The sequence below is a fragment of the Capsella rubella genome, unplaced genomic scaffold, assembly GCF_000375325.1.
Source record: "Capsella rubella cultivar Monte Gargano unplaced genomic scaffold, Caprub1_0 scaffold_5, whole genome shotgun sequence".
Lineage (NCBI taxonomy): Eukaryota > Viridiplantae > Streptophyta > Magnoliopsida > Brassicales > Brassicaceae > Capsella > Capsella rubella.
This window is the reverse complement of record NW_006238919.1, coordinates 170,802-191,295: the sequence shown is the minus strand read 5'-3', so window position 1 is coordinate 191,295 and position 20,494 is coordinate 170,802. Positions and strand designations below refer to the sequence as shown.

Genomic DNA, 20,494 nt, shown 5'->3' with positions numbered 1-20,494 from the left:
AAAAAGACTCATACAGGAGATACATTTTGATATGTCTAGGCTTATGTATGACTATCTTTTATAAAAAGTCTAAAAGCTTGGTGTAAGTAGATGCGTATTGTTTAACGTGTTAGTAAGTATTGAGGATAAGGTTATTATTATTATTATAAACCGCCGGAACAGTTTTAAAAAAAATGGAAAGCCGCACATTTAGAGCTGAGACTCGATTATACGGTAAGAGGAGGAATATTATTATAAGAGAGAGAGAGAGAGAGAGAGAGAGAGAGAGGGGTTAAGAGGAGGAATATTATTATAAGAGAGAGAGAGAGAGAGAGAGGGGTTCCAGAAATTAAAATAAGTAAAGAGAGATGATGATGATGACCCACAACACAAGGCACGTCCAAAGTACTCTCCAAAGGTTTGAACCGACCCCAAATATCATATCCTTTACTATAAAAAAAACCATGAAATATATAATAAATCAACAATAATCTCGAATAATAATTGAATTGTACACATTTCTTAATTCACTAATCTTCTTATCTTAAAGAAAAAAAATTAATAAAATTAGAGATTACAAAGGAAGGCCGTCCCGTCCACATATGCTGATATATCAGCATGAAATGCTTTATTTTAAACCCACCAAGTTGCCAACTTGCATGTGTGCAAATGCAATTTCTCTCACCTTTTGACCCCACGCTTCATTTCTTTTTTTACTATATAAGTTTCCTCTTTCTTATTTGCTCAATCACATCGAGTTTCATTTATTTTTATATAAAATATGATATAGGGGTCCATATAATAATCGATCATTGTCCTTCCAAATATTTTCACCAAATAGCTTTTTTATTATTATATATGTCTAAGCATATAGAAACATTGAACTCTGCAATTATTTCTCTGCAAGATTCGTTTTTTTCTTTCTCCCCGCAACTTTTTTTATAAGTTTTAGTGTGAATCGAATTTTTATTTTTATTTTTATTTTTCTTTATTCTTAAATATTTCTTTATTTGATTAATAATTTGATAGAAAATATATATTTTTAAAATCAAAACAACAAATGTAATAAGATTGGATCACCATCCTAATCCCGCGTATACTATTAATCGGTCTATTGATTTGTAAATAACGTCAGAGATTATATAATTATTTGGGACTGTATTAGCAGTAGGCGGACTTAAGATTAAACAAACAATGGCTACGTCGTTCTCAACCATTTTTTTTTATTTAGTATGAAAGGAGGCACTTACCTTTCTATTTATATCTTTTTCTCTTTTTTCTTTCTTTAATAACTTCTTCATAAAACTAGGATTATACACATACGGTTTTTTAAAAATATATATTTATAGAAAAGTACAACGATATATATATAGCACGGTGACGGTGTGGTGGACTAATTACATGAGAAATAATAACCCAAAATGAATAACTTAAAATAAAATGTTATTTTCAAATAGAAGAATCAATCCCACTAAAATATTAGTATTCGCGAATATATAAAACTGTGCATGTCAAAGGACCAGTTAAATGAATGTGACATTTACTTTTTAACCACCTGATTCTCATTTATCCACATTCGGATTAGACGGTCAATTATTAATCTTTTATTTATTCCGGATGAACAGTTTCATTCACTTAATAACTAAACTAGCTACCTGTATACACATTTGCTTTTCACCATATGATGTTTGTTTATGATTCAACTCGTTTAACAAAAAGATCAAGATCTAATTTAATTGATTTCACGAGGACATGTATATCTTAATGGGCCTCTCTCATTCCATTTAGCGAACTCTCATACAAGCCCATGATGCTCATCAATGGACGTAAAAAAGGATGACAACGTATGCATTTGTGGCAACTTACTACAATCTCTTCAGGCTGAATAAAACTGATTAAAGAAGAATTTGAAAAACCTAAAATCTATAAAATGGGCCGTGAATGAAGTCTCCAAGCCCATTACTACGGTTCCTTGTACCCGTCGACGCTGAAAAGTAGAGAAGTGTGTCGAACCCATTAGATAAAAATTCTCTCTTCCTCGGTATCGGTATGGAGCAATCAATCAAAGAAGAGAACGTGTCGAATAGTTGGGGACGAGATCACGAGCACCCAATTCCATTTCTCTCTCTCTTTTTAAAATTCTTCTTTTTTCTTCTTTCCTCCTTTACCATCTCCATTCTCCAGCGACCTAGTCGAAAAGTCTTTCTCCTCCTCTCAATTCCCATCGATGGATCAAAAGCCTCTCGGATTGCTCACGATTCACGTCAAACGAGGGATTAATCTCGCCATTCGCGACCACCGCAGCAGCGATCCTTACATCGTTATCACCGTCGCCGATCAGGTTCCATCTTCTTTCTTCCTTTTTTTCTTTTCCTGTGGAATTTTCAAAATCGATAGAGGACAAATCGCCTTATATTTTAGTTATATGTAAACAAGTCTCAGATCAATTTATGGATTATTATTATGAAATTGAAGCTGAATCACTTTGGAATCCTCTCTGTTACTGAATTGTTCATATGGTGATCGTCACTTGATTTCCTGTCATTTGTGTGAATCTTCCAAATCCTCTGTTTTTTTTTTTTTTTTTCTAATACAAAAATGCAAAACGAAATGTTCAGACATTGAAGACACGAGTGGTGAAACGAAATTGTAATCCAGTATGGAACGAAGAAATGACTGTTGCTATCAAAGATCCCAATGTCCCAATTCGCTTGGTAATAACATTCACTATGGGTTTTGGTTCAGACAGAAAGACTTATCTTGTTCTGTTCTGTTTTGTGGGGGATAACTTTGTTCTGCTGTTGTTTGTTGAAAATGGTTCAGACAGTGTTTGACTGGGACAAGTTCACAGGAGATGACAAAATGGGAGATGCAAACATAGACATTCAACCATACTTGGATTCTCTGAAAATGGGGATGGAGCTTTTGAGGCTACCCAATGGATGTGCCATCAAAAGGGTTCAACCATCAAGGCACAATTGTTTATCAGATGAGAGTAGCATTGTTTGGAACAACGGTAAGATCACTCAAGACATGATCCTTAGACTTAACAATGTCGAGTGCGGCGAGCTTGAAATCATGCTTGAATGGCATGAAGGTGCTGGTTGCAGAGGCATCGCTTCCTCTTCCAAAGGTGGCTCTTCCTCTACTTAAAACTAATGTTCCTTTTTTTTTGGTGTGTGTGTTTTTGTATCCCATCTGTTGTTGTTTCGATATATATATGTATAAGCAAGCAATTATGTATGTTTTCTTTAATTACGACCATTTTCAATGGCATGATCAAGAAGAAAAGCTGGAAAATTTGAGACTTTTATTTTGTATTTGTTCATTTGAATATCTTTTTGCTTTTTTTTTTTTTTTCGCCCTTTGTCTTGGATTGGATTCTCTAGTTTTGTAATTTTGCCATGTTCATTTCGTTTATGACGACGCATGTATGAGGTATTTAAGGTGGGCTAAATTCTTATGAACTTCATTATTAATGGACCATTCTTAATCTATACGACCCATTAAAAACACCACCAACAATATATTTTTCATGGGATGGGATGTGACGCAAATTATGGTTTCTCTCTCTATAGTAGCTTCATTGGCTTCGTTCGTAGGGTCAAGTATTTTTGCATTTGTCATATCTCTTCATCTTCATGGGCCAATGGAACATTGCTATATTGAATGCATATATATAAATAGGTTTAACTAACTGTACGAACATGTTTAATCAAGATAATGCACCCAGCTACCCTGAACATTTCATTTATTGAATTAGATTGATCTATACTATATACAGTTGTCTATTTCTCCGACATGGTCATCAACTCTAATTCAAAATTATGTACAAAAATATGGAATAATGAGCTTAACTCTGCATCTATATACATGTACATGGTCCTGTTGTAGGCAACAAAAAGTATATATATGCACATGGTCCTGCAAATAATTAATTAATATTAAAAGAATGTCCAAGAAAATCATATTTTTATTTTATTTAGATGATGGAAAGAGAGCACCCTTTGATTTTTCTTCAATGGCTTTTAAGCTTTACTACGTTTGAGTCCGGTTTGTGGGTACCAATGGTAAGTCAAGTACGTAGTTTAAGTGGCTTTCATTGGAGGTTGCTTTCGACATAACTTGGTTTCGGAGATATGTCCGAAACTTTAGTTTTGATGATTTATAGTTTACACATGTTGATCTCATGATGCCGAAGAAAATTATGAAGTTCAAAGAATTCTAGAACTTCCTCGTAAAGCAATACTAATAACAAAATAAGTACTGTTTATTGATCTAGAATAATGGGTTATTAATCAAACATTGAAATATTGAAAAGAACAACTCCACTAATACAGTCATACTATAGTCAAGATAATTAATGATCACCACATAAAACAATTGTAACATAACTAACATATGCGGATGATACTGGTGATGATGATCATGATATAAAGTGGGTGATGGTGATAGTGATCATGATAGTGGTGATGTGATGGCTATGATGATCATGTTGAAGATGATGATTATGGTGATGATGGTAATGAAGATGATAATGTTGTTGGAGATGATTAGGGATCAACATGATGGGTCCTATCATTGTTCTAATATATACAAAGTTAAACAAATGTGACTTCTACAACATGATGGGTCCTATCATTGTTCTAATATATACAAAGTTAAACAAATGTGACTTCTACAACTTTTTAATGAATACAATTTTAAAACAAAATGTTCTATCTCAAAAATCATTATTAGGATCCAAAATTTCCGAAATTACCACATGAAAATCTAAAATTTAGAAAAATGATGAACTTTTGCTAAATTTAAGAGTTCATCATTTTCTAAACTTAAAATTTGTGGCATTTCTAGAATATTGGCGGTAATTTTCTAAACCAATATTTCTTTAACGTTAAATTAAAATGTTTGTCAGAAATAGTTAAAACTAATATTGTATATTTAATGATAAAAAAAAATTAAGGAAGAGAAGAGTGAACAAGGAAGAGCATTTGAGAATACAACATTTTAAAGAAAAATAACTAGAGAGACTTAGAAAAAGCTCCATGTCTCTAAATTTGCTTTCAGTGAATCAATAAATTTCAGAAAGCTGGTTAACTTGCAAAAGGTTCCATGTATTCGAAAGGTTGCATGTTAACTTGTGAATTCAAATGAAAATTATCACCTTGTAATATATAGACTCTCACCTCTTTTCTCACACCAAATTTGTCAAACGATTACAAATCCTTCTCTATCTTTTAACTTTCTAAAATATGTATCTAGAGACTTTTTATCTTATATATGTGATGATGTAACCATATGTACTTTTCCTTTCAAAATAACAAAGTCTCCTAATTACAAGAGAAAATATTCTTTCGAACTTAATATTTACCAAATCAATAGTTTCACAGTCATATCTCAATGTAATATTCCAAATATCTTTAAAAGTCTTCGTTAGTGCTTTGCTATAATAATGTATAATCATCGTCTCATCTCATATATATATTTGTGTTGTCAAGTAGATCGAGGACAGACATAATTTACAAATAAATATGTATAAATATATTTAGAATCGTATAAACTCAATACGTTCGGTTAATATTTACTGCTAATTTCGATTGTGTTGTAAATCATACAACTCACGTTTTCCAGGTTCTTAATCATACAATACGATGATAAGTACGTATTAGGTTTCGCCAAATGCATAAAATACCTCTGTCATTGTCACTAACACATAAGAAATAGTATAGACTTAATAAATAAAAAAATCGGTCGTAATTAATTAATCGATATGATTTTGTCCGCCAGGACTACCGATCCGAACGTCCAACTTATGAAGATACGGTCGATATTGTCAACGGTGGCTTTCTTTGATCACTCTGTAATAGTACCAACTACAACCTTTTTAAATTCATCTATATATATCTCATTTCTCTATTCATTATACTACAACTATACGTACTGATATTTATTACTTTGCATGTATACCGACCAATTAACAATGATTCAGTACTACTCACGAATAATTAATGCTGTCTATACTAAATAAATAAATAAAACAGAGACAGCTACGTAATATATATGAATAATCATCCAATCACTAATACTGTATATATATGAATTACAGCCACGAAATGAACATACAAATGATGATTAATTACAACCACTAATTAAAAATTGTATCTACTTAATGTGCGCCTTGTGGAAGCGAGTATATATAGTGCAATTACCCTAAAAAGGATAATATTTTGATTGATTAATTACTCTTTAAAATCATTAATTAATTAACATGGATACATTTATAGATGATGAACATACATGAAACCTCGACCATACTGAACAACATCAAAGCATATTACAACAACAGTAGATGAAACCATACATATGCGAACCGCCATTTATTTGTATCGAAGACACCATACAAAGATACATGATACACGAAAACAAAAGAAGATGAAGATGATGATTGATGATTGACGATGAAGATGATGATTGATGATTGATGATGAAGATGATGAAACTGTGAAAGGGATTCAGGTTTTGAGAACGTGATCGTCCATGTCAGCAGCGAGGCTCTTGACGAACTTCATGTAGTTGCTGGGCTCAGGCATGTCATCGTTTTGCTTCTCCCAGATCATAGTGACCTTGCAGATGATGTCTTCAGGCGACTTCTGGATGAACTGAAAGATGACGTCATACACTTTGAGCTGCTCCATCACGTGACCTTCCAGTCCTCTGAACGTTACCGCCATGTTCTCATCGTCTATCTCTCTCCTCTCCTTGAACACCTCCTCTTTCCCATCTTCATATTGTTAATTATATTCATAAGTCAGTACCAAGCATATATCGCATATGAGATGATGAGTTTACATATATATGCTCAAACCGTTTTATAAATATGGATTCTTTTGTGACAAATTAATTGGTACCACTATAGATACTATACTCTACGAGTATTAATATTTCCAAAACCCTAGTTTTCTAGACGTGAGTCAAGTGTATTTTTAATTTGTTTACCGCAGGTGTAGTTCCAAATCTTGATAGCTCCATGAGAGTCCCATTCGCCGTCGTGGATGGTGACACCTTGGATGTGGTGGCCGACGGCGTCCGGGAAGAGGTGGTTCTCACTCCTCCAGCGCTTGTAATGTTTCTCCGCTGATCCTTTCAGTGGAACCTCCGTCACATATGTACCCGAGGTTGCCATCTCTCTCTCTCTTCTTTGAGTAGCGGGTGTAGAAAGGTGTGTGTTTGTTTGTTTCTTAATTTGGTGGATGAATACTTTAGCTTATGTTCTCATTCGTTTATATAGAGAATGCCACGGTTAAAAAGTAAAAAACACATCAGCCTGTCTTGATTAATTGACTGTGCCAAAACGGGTTAAAATGTCACGGTTAATTGAATTGTGTAGTGATTCACGTTTATCAAATTCTTATCATGAAACAGAAAGATATTCGGGACATAGACAGTATCAATAACACCTTCACTTGAAATTGAAACGGTCGTCAAAAATAAAAGAAAAATGATATTATTACAATCCTAGAAAATCATAATCAAACCTAATCAATCATATTGTATACATTTTTAATGAAGCCGGTAACAATCACTATCGTCTTTCCTACAAAAGAGAAAAATAGGTGAACCGATCGGAAACCTGGTTGAAAATGACCCTTATTTAATTTCAAAAATGATGTTTTGAGAAACCTGTGAGCGAATAGAATTATTTAATATTTTAGAGGGGGTGATGGGTGACTTGGTCAAACTAACTTAACTGGTGTTTGATCCGATCCGATGTAAAAGGAACAAAAACATTCTGTCCGAGATTGAGGTTGGTTTAAGAGCTGATTTGGTGTTGGTAGCCTCTTTCTAGGATGATGAGTTTGAAGCTCAAACATGGACCAGAGGGACTGTCTATAATTATGAATGAATACGATAAGAGGTGCAAGTAATACCTCTATTGACTAATTAACATCTTCTAATATTGGTGAGACGTAAATTAAAGAGTCACTAACTATATAACTGATCAATGTGTGTTTGCGATTTGGTTTTGGTTCCTATTTCACTTGAGATTGAAACGACATTTAGTTGGAGACAATACAACTTAACTGACCTTTTTTTTTAATAATTATTTTCCAAGTCCAAGGTATATGATCGGCTTGCCTGTAAACAAATTAATTAAAAGATAATTGGCAAATTATTATTTTTTTTTAAATCAGAGAGATCTCAAATCAAACAAAAGACGAAGAAGCTTTTATTGGCCAAACGTTTTCCACGCTACCACTGTCCCATCGGAAGGAAGGAAATATAATAAAAAAGTATTCCCTGAGAAGAAAAATACTTTTTGTAGACAATAAACAATAAATTTATTTATGAACATCATGTTGTGTTCATCTTATCGGTATAATTTTTATAACTTCATATATCATCTCACAATACCTTAGTATTAGGTTTCTTCTTTTACTCGTCAAATTTTTTTAAGTATTGTTTCTTCTTATCGGTATTATGTTCTTACCGTAATAACAAAAAAAAAATAAAAAAAATCGTACTAATATATATGAAATGAAATTAAGAGCTAGAGGAGAATGGAGCCGAGAATCAGAACATGTTTTTTTTTTTTTGTTTTTTTTTCTGTCAACGAATATGTTTAATTATTCAATTTTTGATATTGTAGCTGTAATCCCGTTGTAGTAACACTATTCTTTTTCGACGTGAGGGGAAACGAGTTGATATCTCACCTGTCTCATGTCCTCTCACCTCTTTGATATATAAATTTGACCGTTGTAACTTGTGAGCAGTGAAAAGTAAAAGTGACCGTTGATAACCCAAATCATATAAAAGGAAAGAAAATAAACCAAACTCGTCCAAGAAGAGGAAACAACCAAACCAAAATATTCTGCTTCTTTTTCTTATTTACTACTACTCTTTTTGTTCGAAAAAAGAGAACCAAAACACATAATCTATAAATCCATTCATCTTTTTTCGGTTTTGTAATAAACCAAGTTTTCTCTTCTCAGAAAACAGAGAATCATCAAGATCCGACATTGAAGTAAAGCAAGCCGTGAGTTCATTTCATCATTTTAGTTTCGTGGTTATTGAATGATTTCTCTCCCATCCTCTCTCTTTCTTGAGCCAACCAAGAATGGTTTACTATCTTCAGTACAGTCCGGCTCTTATGATCGGAAGAGATTGGGACCAGTGAAAGCGACGAGTAGCTAACAAGGTTTCCATGATTCTGATCAGCACACTACACAAATCGAATCATTCACCTCAGACGATGATCAAGATAAAAAAAAAAACAAAAGTGTCTCACTGTTTCGTCGATGAACCACAAGGTTTTGTAACTTTTTCTTCAATTCCTTTTGATATTATTTATTGTTTTTTATTTATTTAAATTTCTGTCTTAAGTTTCCATTTTTTTCCTTTATTAGAGGAAAGAAGATCTCACCGGTTTCGTAAGTGGTGGATATCGCGAGGGAACTGCAATGCGGTGAGCTTACGCCCGGCCTTGGTCGTGGGCTTTGCTGTGTGGGCCTCTTCCCTACTCTAAGTCCAACCCAGGTATTACTTTCTTTATTTCCCTTTCTAGAATAATTAAATATATATTTTCTATATTAAACTTAAAAAATGAGTTAAAATTGTTAAATTTAATAAGTCAAGAACAAATTGGTGTTATAAATTCAACATATTTTTACTTCAAAACATTTAACACTTGAACTAATTTTTTTTTGAGTTTATTTTTTCTTTTTTCAAAACAATTTTTTAACTAAAATTTTAAAAATAAATTAATATTTTTTCTTATATTAAATTTAAAATTGGTTTAAAATTTTTTAATTTGAAATTCGTCGAGAACAAACCGAGCTTATGCATCCAGTCCTTAAGATTTCTTTTGCTCCGTCAGTTTGATGTTATAAGTTCAACATGTTTTTACGTAAAATAAATTTAACAATTTAACTAGTTTTAAAGATTTTTTTTTTATTTTTACAAAATATAGTTTTCTTAACTAAAATTTTCAAAAAAGAAAGAAAGAATAAATGATTTTCTATATAAAACTTAAAATAAATTAGTTTAAATAGTTAATTTTAATACGTGGAGAACAAGCCGAGCTTATGCATCCAGTCCTTAAGATTTCTTTTGGTCCGTCAGTTTGATGTTATAAGTTCAACATGTTTTTACGTAAAATAAATTTAACAAAATTTAACTAATTTTAAAGATTTTTTTTTATTTTTACAAAATATAGTTTTCTTAACTTAAATTTTCAAAAAAGAAAGAAAGAATAAATGATTTTCTATATAAAACTTAAAATAAATTAGTTTAAATAGTTAATTTTAATACGTGGAGAACAAGCCGAGCTTATGCATCCAGTCCTTAAGATTTCTTTTGGTCCGTCAGTTTGATGTTATAAGTTCAACATGTTTTTACGTAAAATAAATTTAACAAAATTTAACTAATTTTAAAGATTTTTTTTTATTTTTACAAAATATAGTTTTCTTAACTTAAATTTTCAAAAAAGAAAGAAAGAATAAATGATTTTCTATATAAAACTTAAAATAAATTAGTTTAAATAGTTAAATTTAATACGTGGAGAACAAGCCGAGCTTATGCATCCAGTCCTTAAGATTTCTTTTCGTCCGTCAGTTTGGTGTTATAAGTTCAACATGTTTTTACGTAAAATAAATTTAACAAAATTTAACTAATTTTAAAGATTTTTTTTTATTTTTACAAAATATAGTTTTCTTAACTTAAATTTTCAAAAAAGAAAGAAAGAATAAATGATTTTCTATATAAAACTTAAAATAAATTAGTTTAAATAGTTAAATTTAATACTTGGAGAACAAGCCGAGCTTATGCATACAGTTCTTAAGATTTCTTTTGATCCGTCAGTTTGGTGTTATAAGTTCAACATGTTTTTACGTAAAATAAATTTAACAATTTAACTAATTTTAAAGATTTTTTTATTTTTACAAAATATAGTATTCTTAACTTAAATTTTCAAAAAAGAAAGAAAGAATAAATGATTTTCTATATAAAACTTAAAATAAATTAGTTTAAATAGTTAAATTTAATACGTGGAGAACAAGCCGAGCTTATGCATCCAGTCCTTAAGATTTCTTTTCGTCCGTCAGTTTGGTGTTATAAGTTCAACATGTTTTTACGTAAAATAAATTTAACAAAATTTAACTAATTTTAAAGATTTTTTTTAATTTTTACAAAATATAGTTTTCTTAACTTAAATTTTCAAAAAAGAAAGAAAGAATAAATGATTTTCTATATAAAACTTAAAATAAATTAGTTTAAATAGTTAAATTTAATACTTGGAGAACAAGCCGAGCTTATACATCCGGTCCTTAAGATTTCTTTTGTTCCGTCAGTTTGGTGTTATAAGTTCAACATGTTTTTACGTAAAATAAATTTAACAATTTAACTAATTTTAAAGATTTTTTTATTTTTACAAAATATAGTTTTCTTAACTAAAATTTTCAAAAAAGAAAGAAACAATAAATGATTTTCTATATAAAACTTTAAATAAATTAGTTTAAATAGTTAGTTTTAATACGTGGAGAACAAGCCGACCTTATGCATCCAGTCCTTAAGATTTCTTTTGGTCCGTCAGATTGGTGTTATAAGTTAAACATGTTTTCACGTAAAATAAATTTAACAAAATTTAACTAATTTTAAAGATTTTTTTTTATTTTTACAAAATATAGTTTTCTTAACTAAAATTTTCAAAAAAGAAAGAAAGAATAAATGATTTTCTATATAAAACTTAAAATAAATTAATTTAAATAGTTAAATTTAATACTTGGAGAACAAGCCGAGCTTATGCATCCAGTCATTAAATTTATTTTACGCGAAATCATATTATTTTAAGTTTGGTGTTATAATATGTTTTCGCGTAAAATAAATTTAATATTTGAACTAATTTTTAAAGAGTTTTATTTTCTTTTTCAAAATAATTTTTTCTTTAACTAAAATTTTCAAAAAAGAAATGAATAAAAATGATTTTCTATAGAAAACTTAAAAATTAGTTTAAAATGTCGTAAACAAACCGAACTTTGCATGCAGTCCTTAAGATTTCTTTCGGATCTGTCAGTTTGGTGTTATAAATTCAACATGTTTCACGTAAAATAAATTTAACATTTAAACTAATTTAAAAAAAAAATTCCTTCAAAATAGTTTATTTTAATGAATGGTTTGCAAAAAAAATAAATTTATTGTGATGAATACCAGACAATTTCATAATCTCTAGATCCATCACCAGCACGCTGATTATTATTAGCGAACCATTCTTGAACAAATACAAATATAATTATTTTCTAGTACTATTGGGCTTACTCTATTGGGCCTTTTCTTGTATAAATTGGGCTTTATGAAAATCAGAGAGTACTGTACTGTTGTTGTGTATTACAACATTTTAAGATAATTGAAATTTACGATCACGGCGGCAAGAAGAGATGCTTCCGAAACAAACGCCATTAACAAAACAAATGCTCTCAGAGCTTCTACGGGCAAGTTCTTCCAAACCGAATCAGCTTAAGAAGATCCATGCGATTGTACTAAGGACGGGTTTCTCTGAAAAGAACAGCCTCTTAACCCAGCTGTTAGAGAATCTTGTTCTTTTAGGTGACATGTGTTACGCACGCCAGCTGTTCGACGAAATGCACAAGCCGAGGATCTTCCTTTGGAACTCTCTTTTCAAAGGGTACGTTAAAAACCACCTCCCTTTTGAAAGCGTCCTGCTGTATAAGAAAATGCGTGATCTTGGTGTCCGCCCTGATGAGTTCACTTACCCGTTTGTGGTGAAGGCGATCTCCCAGCTGGGGTTTTTCCCCTGTGGATCTGCCCTTCACGCCCATGTGTTGAAAAATGGTTTTGAGTGTCTTGGGATCGTTGCAACTGAGTTGGTGATGATGTACATGAAGTTTGGTGAATTGAGCTCAGCGGAGTTGTTGTTTGAGTCAATGCAAGTCAAAGATGTAGTGGCTTGGAATGCCTTTATTGCTGCTTGTGTTCAGACGGGGAACTCCGCTATAGCTCTTGAGTATTACCACAAGATGTGTGCGGCTGCAGTTCAGTTTGATTCTTTTACAGTCGTGAGTATGCTTTCTGCTTGTGGTCAGCTAGGCTCTTTAGAGATTGGAGAAGAAATTTATGATCGCGCGAGGAAAGAAGAGATTGATTGTAACATAATAGTCGAAAATGCAAGGCTTGATATGCACTTGAAGTGTGGTAACACCGAAGCTGCAAGGGTATTATTCGACGAAATGAAACAAAGGAATGTAGTTTCATGGAGCACTATGATCGTAGGATATGCAATGAATGGAGATAGTGGAGAAGCCTTGGCATTGTTCACTATGATGCAAAATGAGGGACTTAAACCTAACTATGTGACCTGTCTCGGGCTCCTCTCTGCTTGTAGCCATGCTGGACTAGTGAACGAAGGAAAAAGTTATTTCCGTCTCATGGTTCGATCGAATGATAAAAATCTTGAGCCGAGAAAAGAGCATTATGCATGTATGGTTGATCTCTTGGGACGCTCTGGTCTTCTAGAGGAAGCTTATGAATTTATTAAAAAGATGCCAGTGGAACCAGATACCGGTATCTGGGGAGCTTTGTTGGGTGCTTGTGCAGTTCATCATGATATGATATTGGGGCAGAAAGTGGCAGACGTTCTTGTAGAAACAGTTCCTGATATTGGTTCATACCACGTACTACTGTCTAATATCTATGCAGCTGCTGGTAAATGGGATTGTGTTGACAAAGTAAGGAGTAAAATGAGGAAGCTGGGCACTAAAAAGGTTGCTGCTTACAGTTCCGTTGAGTTTAAAGGTAAAGTCCATTTTTTCAATAGAGGAGACAAATCGCATCCGCAAACAAAGGCAATATACGAGAAATTGGATGAAATCTTGAAGAAGATACGGAACATGGGGTATGTTCCTGAGACGGGGTCGGTGTTTCATGATGTGGAAATGGAGGAAAAGGAATCTTCTCTCAGCCATCACAGTGAGAAGCTCGCTATTGCATTTGGACTCATTATTGGGAGAGCGGGACATCCTATACGGGTAATGAAGAACTTGAGAACCTGTGATGATTGCCACGTGTTTTCCAAGTTTGTTTCCAGGCTTACTTCGACAGAGATCATCATGAGAGACAAGAATAGGTTTCACCACTTCAGGAATGGTGTTTGCTCTTGTGGAGAGTTCTGGTGACTTCACTTATTGATGTTCTGATTATTAAGAGGGATCTGATGAGAAAATGCATTCACAGATTTGGAAGATATCTGATGCTCTGAAATAGATTCAGAAGACGAGTTGATGCAAAACCAAGTTCTTGATCCACTAAATTTGTATATGGTAACAAATCTTGGAAGCTTTTTGTTTCATTATCTGCACCAGTCAGAAGCCTGAAACAGAGAGACTCTACTGAATAAGGTAGGTAGCTAGCTAAGTCAATCTGTACATAATTCCATATCATTAACGCTTGTTTGATCTTTAATTTCTCATTAATTTTTGTAGATCCTTGCCTGCCTAACGTTTTAGCCAATTAATGTGTTTTGTAACTTTCTTAGTATATTCCAGATCGTGCATTGCGTATCTCTTGTGATGTAAAGATAGCTGAAATTGAACTACTTCCATGCCTTTCTGCAGGAGATAAAGAAGGGTCAAATGTGTGAATTACGAATTGAATGTTTATGTCAGTCATTAGATGGCTATTGACACTGAGTCAAAAAAAAAAACTGAGTTTGCCTCTGTTTATGGTTTTCTCTGAGAGTTGAAAAGCAGGGACATGGAAGAAGCAAGAAATAGAAATTCTCGTGAAGTGAAAGACAGAGAGAGAGAGAGATGGAGACAAAACAGAGAACAGAGGCTATCTCACTTGTCGTCAAGACATTCGAAGCAAAAAGACTCTGCACTGCAACAACGGTATCTTTCTTCTTTTCTTTTGGGAGTCCATTTAGCAAAACTAAGGTAAACCTCTCCACTAAAAAGCACACTTGCTTTTATTAGTAAAAACACTTTTCTACATTAACATCGATTTGATTTCACAGTCAAAAATACTCCCTTTCTCTCTCTCTGAAAACATAAATTCGTTTTATTTTTTTTCCCGGGGACAACGGCTATTAATACTGAACTGTCCACTGCACCATCTCCAAGCAACATGGCAGTATCGTAAATTTTCATTAATAGGTAAAAAATAAAGAAATTTAAGCAGGGAGAGAGAGAGAGAGAGTTTCAAACGAAATTTAAAAAATCTGATGAGTAGTACAAATGTGAGAAGGTTCTCCCAGGAATCAAGGGTCAAGATCGTTTGATAAGACCCATAAGATCATGAAAAAACTAATAAGCTTTACAATAAACAACAAAGAAAGCTAATTCCGTCAAATAAAAAAGATATTTTCATCTTCTCCCCTTCCTACTTCTTCTTTCTTTCTTTCTCATTATCCAAAGAGACTCATACAAACCTTTTTTGTTACTTAGACTTCACTCAAAACAAAAGAAAGTGTTTTGTCTTTTGGGTTTATCCTCTTACCACTACTCAAACTACTCACTTTCTTTTCAACAAATATTATTACTATAATTTTACTCAAAAAAAAAAACCCACTTTTCTCATCAATTTCTTGAATCCAAAACCTGCTCTGCCCTCCCAGACACAGACAAAAAGTAAAAATAAATTTCTGTCGCAAGAAAACAGAGAGAGATACAAACTCAGATTACTCTGTTTTCACTACCTCTCTCTCATGGGCTTCTAACCATAAAAAGCTTCTCTTTTCAATCAAATCAAACCCGCCATGGAAGCTTGTGTGGGAGCCGAGCAAGACCAAAGAAGAAGAAGTAGGAGAAGACGAAGACTCACAAACACCTCCACCGTGTTCTTCTGGGGAATCTTGATATTTGCTCGTTTTGGTCTGTCTTCATCATCAGCAGCTCTATCTCCTGATCAACATCATCATCACCATCACCAATCCTACCCATCAGCACCGAGAAAGGCTGGTCCTTTCCATGAAACATCGTCGTTTCGAGGTCCGAAAGCATCAGTGTCGTTCACGGGTCCACGTCGAGAAGAAGAAAACAGAGATGACGTTTATAAAGACGACAAGAGATTAGTTCACACAGGTCCAAATCCTCTTCACAACTGAACAACTATTAAACAACACGTGTTTCTGGTCTCTCTCTCTTCGACCTCCAACAAATTGCCTCGAGGAGATTCTCTTCAATCTCTCTCTCTCTCTCTCTCTCTCTGCGTCGAAACGTATGAAAATAGAAGATCGATCTCTTCAGCTACTTCTTTTGTAGTGTTTTTAATGTTTTTGTTGTTTTAGTGAGTATGAGAATGAGATATGGATCATTATCCTTAGCCCTTGTTTAATCGGAGGCTAAGAGTCAATGATCTTGTTTCTCATCAGTTGTTGTAACTCTTTTAATCAACAAGACCTCCTTCAAGATCCATTGCATATAGATTTGTTTTTATTTAAGTAAAATTAGTTTTTTTATTTATAGAAATTTTAATTTATATAATAGAAGAGGAAAGAAAAAATAGGGTTGAAGATTCGAATGCATGGATTTCTTCGAAGGATCATGTTCTATGCAGAAAAAGAAGGTTGTCTTTTTGTGATAACTAATTAATTATTGTTATTTAACCTTATAGTATATCGTTGTTTAACCATATAGTATATTTATGTTCTTTAGATCGATGTTGAATGTGTCCAAAGAGTAATCGTAAACTACATATTGTATTTGTGTGTATTTTTAAATGTTAAATTTTAGAAATGAGAACATGGAAGATGTTGAGTGTTGAGTGTTGACTCCTCCTTCGCTCCTGAAAAAAGGAGAACCAAAAAACTTGAAATTTGGTGAAACTCATGCATTTTTATGACTATTTAATTTATAATGATGAGCTCATTGTTATGGAATTTTATTTCCTATGTATCAAAAGTGAGGAATAAGAAGATGGTAGGCTATATAGTTTGAATAATAAATAATACACATATATTTTTAGGTGGTTCATTAAGCATTCAGTCGTCTAATCATGTATACTAAGTAGATACACTTTACAGTCAAAAATTGTATAATTAGTAAGCACGAATACATACATATTGGAAGTAGTATCCAAATCTAGCTAGCTCAAACCCACTTGGATATATGAACTCATTCAATCTTGATAAGTAGTAGTAGTATAAGCTGGAATACTATATATAATTTAGTGTCCAAATCTAAAAACTAGCTCAAACGTACAATATGCTAAATGATTATTGTGAATGTGGGGGGAAAAGATACAATTTATGACAGTAGGCCATTATTCATTGATGGATGGTTTTAGCTTTAATAATTTTTGTTTCGTTTGAATTGATAAAATGAACTTAATGCATACGGTTCTCTCGATGGGGATGCTTGTCCCCAAGGACCTCCTCATCTCTATAATTATTATTTATTTTTCTCTCTTTTTTGGAGAAATTTTTATATTTACATACGTACAAACCTAATTAATGCTCATATGAATACTACTTTTTTTACAACTATTCACTCACGGATTATTTTCTTTCTATTTTCTCAAGGTATGATAGACTTCAATACACAATTTTTTTAAAACACAACCAAATTTAATACCAAATGGTTAAGGCAGATACTAAAATGAAACTGTTTGATGAAGATTATGACTATTTTGTATAGAATAATTTTTAATTTTGGGTCCATTGTGGTTAAAAGAGGAATATCCTCCTCATAGAGAGGTTTGTTGGATTGCATGTGGTGGAATGAATGTTTTTGCACAGTGGGGGGGGGGGGGCCATAAATGGTGAGATTTAAGGAGCTCTACTGATTTATTCAACTACCCACACATTCCCCATCTCCCATATCCTTTACAACTCTTTTCTTTCTATTCCCTATCTCATACTTAGATATTTCTCTATTAGTTGGATTTAATGGATGGGCTGAAAACTAGTCGTTCCACTATAACTAGGCTTGTTTGATCCATTCTATTTAATCAAGTGAAACAGCTAGCTCGAGCCACATTCGCCTATTTGGGCTCAGTTTGGTATTGTATTACTCTCATTTGGATTTTATTTTTTTTTGTTGCTAAACTGCAAAAATCATATAAACGAAGAGTTTGGTTTTTCAATATTTACAATTATTATCTTGACAAAAAGGTAAAAACAGTATAGCAATAAGATTAGCACTTGTTGAGCTTTTTTTGTGCCTTATTACACATAAAAACACATATCCTCTTTCTAATTTTTTTATTTTTAATTTTATTGACTCTGTTTCCTCATCTATCTCTTCATCAACTTATTTTTGAACCACCACTCTCCTCCTCTATCTGTTAGTCATCCACCACCACCACCACCTGACGAGTGACGACACGTCTACCAACATCACTCTTTCTTTTGAAATTTTACTGTGCTATATTCTTAATTCTTTTATTCGATTTGGTAATATACGCTCAAATAACCCTTAAAAATTACTTGCAATTCACCCCAAAAAAAATGCTCGACCCACTCCTGTCTATTGGACTTAGTTGTCGATTCTGTTAAAAGTGGCCCAAATCTTTTGGACTAAGCCTACAATGCTCTTGAAAATCAAAAGGCATACATATGCGTGCATAAAGAGTTGTGGTTTATCTATAAAAACAAGACAAGAGGCAAAGTATGGTAGACCCAAGAAACAATCTCTACTCCAGTAGCCTTTTGATCTCTCTTGCATCACAAGCAAACCTCTCATCATTCATTTTCACACAGCACTGAAACTCAAGCATTGCTCTCTCAAATCCCTTTTCCCCTAGCCAAATCATAAAGGTTCAGAATTCCACAGCAACAACAAAATAAACTATTTTTATTTTAAAATAAACTTGTCTTTGATATATCAAGCATTCCTAGATAGCAAGCATGGGCTACGTCTCCGACAACAACCTCGTCAACTATATGCCCCTCTCTACTACTACTCAATCTCATCTTCTTCTCACACACTGTACCATAATGATCATTACTACCTCTCTTTATATATATATAGACACTTGAATGAAAAAATCAATGTGTACATATGTTGTTGATACTTTATAGTGTTTTCAGGCGATATTAACGGCGACGATCAGCATCAGCTCATCCCTGCCTCCTCAGGAGAACACGATGAGGGGAAAAGTAACGTTACTGCGGCGGTGGCGACTTCGAGATGGAATCCAACGCCGGAGCAGATCACGACGCTAGAAGAGCTTTACAAGAGCGGAACACGGACGCCGACGACAGAACAGATCCAGAAGATAGCATCCAAGCTCCGTAAATATGGCAGAATCGAAGGGAAGAACGTTTTCTATTGGTTTCAGAATCACAAGGCAAGAGAGAGACAGAAACGACGCCGTCGTGAAGGAGTTGCTATTAACATTAGTGGTCGTGAACCACATCAAGACGTCAAGGATTCATCATCAGGTATTTACATATATCGATTCTTTTATCAACCAATATACTTATAAGATATGATATATACATTTTTATTGGTTTAAAGGTGATGTAATGTTTGGCTACTTAAGAATTTGATGGAAATATACTTATAAGTTGTTTTGTGTTTCAAAAAAGTTATAAGTTGTATAGTGAATGTTAGTTTAGGAGATTATGTAACGTGTGGCAATTACATTTACAGGTGGTTATCGAGTTGATCGGACGAAGAGCTGCTTATCTTTTCCACACTCAGACGCACAGCCACAGGTATCTTTATTAATTTAATCATGTGTATATATAATATATATGCTCGGCGCTAAAGAATTGATTTGCTTTAATTTGTTATTTTATTCCCAGCATGAATTATTAGTTCCTTTGAGTTACAATAAAGACAACAATGGTAATAATGAAGATGATGGGACGACGACAGAAGTATCTGAGAGGGCATCGGAGGGTGGTAAAGACATCATCACGTGGAGAAATCTTGTTACTTCGTCCATAACTGATCAAGACGAACCAGGCCGAGAGGTCGAAACGAGGGAGATCCGAACTTTAAATCTCTTCCCGGTTCTAGATCAGAACCAAGAGAAAACCAGCCGGTTTAAAGAGAAGATGATGAACCAAGTGTGTTGTTGTAACTACTGTTTCTACTACGAGTTCTTGCCTCTCAAGAACTGAAAAACCAAAACCCATGTGTGAGTAATAAATAGGACCCCAAGGGGATTTAATGAAGTTTCATTTGTTGTTTTGTCCACAAATGGTAAGTGATGTCTTCCTTATAGATAGAAGAGACGAGTTTGAAAGATGGAGACGTGTAGTAAATGTTGCGAAGTTTTTGAAGATTATTATTATTGTTTATTACCTAAACGTGAAGCTGGACCATGTTGGGGCTTGGGGTTTGGAGCTTCAAACTATCTATGTATACGTATGAAAGTGAAAGCTTCGATGGTTCCTTTGTCTATGAAAGGAATATATATATATATTAATTAGATGTTTTCTCCGTATTCACATGGTTGGTTGCTCATCTTCTTCTCTTCTTAATTCCACTGCAATTCATATGGGACTGACTCTCTGAGAGAGACATCCGATGCTGACATTGCACTGTCTTTAGAATTC

At 33.2% G+C, this 20,494-nt stretch overlaps 4 protein-coding genes across 6 annotated transcripts; 3 read left to right on the top strand and 1 right to left on the bottom strand.

Annotated features, from left to right (window-relative positions):
• Nucleotides 1-2,069: 2,069 nt before the first annotated feature.
• Nucleotides 2,070-3,219, top strand: LOC17885837 (protein C2-DOMAIN ABA-RELATED 10). Its single transcript, XM_006291858.2, has 3 exons — nt 2,070-2,320; nt 2,598-2,693; nt 2,803-3,219. Exons 1-3 carry the CDS (start codon nt 2,207-2,209, stop codon nt 3,130-3,132), a joined length of 540 nt encoding a protein of 179 aa, XP_006291920.1. The 5' UTR covers nt 2,070-2,206; the 3' UTR covers nt 3,133-3,219.
• A 2,999-nt stretch (nt 3,220-6,218) lies between these two features.
• LOC17887263 (MLP-like protein 328) lies at nt 6,219-7,248 on the bottom strand. Its single transcript, XM_006291933.2, has 2 exons — nt 6,976-7,248; nt 6,219-6,760 (listed from the first exon to the last, which is right to left on the bottom strand). The coding sequence occupies exons 1-2, from the start codon at nt 7,160-7,162 to the stop codon at nt 6,492-6,494; spliced, it is 456 nt and encodes a 151-aa protein (XP_006291995.1). The 5' UTR covers nt 7,163-7,248; the 3' UTR covers nt 6,219-6,491.
• Nucleotides 7,249-12,145: 4,897 nt separating this feature from the next.
• LOC17885146 (pentatricopeptide repeat-containing protein At2g01510, mitochondrial) lies at nt 12,146-14,982 on the top strand. Of its 3 annotated transcripts, none has more exons than XM_006290750.2 (2): nt 12,146-14,384; nt 14,725-14,982. In XM_006290750.2, the coding sequence occupies exon 1, from the start codon at nt 12,408-12,410 to the stop codon at nt 14,160-14,162; it is 1,755 nt and encodes a 584-aa protein (XP_006290812.1). In that variant the 5' UTR covers nt 12,146-12,407; the 3' UTR covers nt 14,163-14,384; nt 14,725-14,982. The 3 variants fall into 3 exon arrangements, with proteins under 3 accessions (XP_006290812.1, XP_023639007.1, XP_023639008.1); XM_023783239.1 differs by having other exon boundaries at nt 14,601-14,982; XM_023783240.1 differs by having other exon boundaries at nt 14,532-14,982.
• A 3,850-nt stretch (nt 14,983-18,832) lies between these two features.
• LOC17885314 (WUSCHEL-related homeobox 6) lies at nt 18,833-20,056 on the top strand. The gene is made up of 4 exons (XM_006292153.1): nt 18,833-18,914; nt 19,016-19,369; nt 19,581-19,645; nt 19,736-20,056. The coding sequence occupies exons 1-4, from the start codon at nt 18,833-18,835 to the stop codon at nt 20,054-20,056; spliced, it is 822 nt and encodes a 273-aa protein (XP_006292215.1).
• The last annotated feature ends 438 nt before the right edge of the window (nt 20,057-20,494 follow it).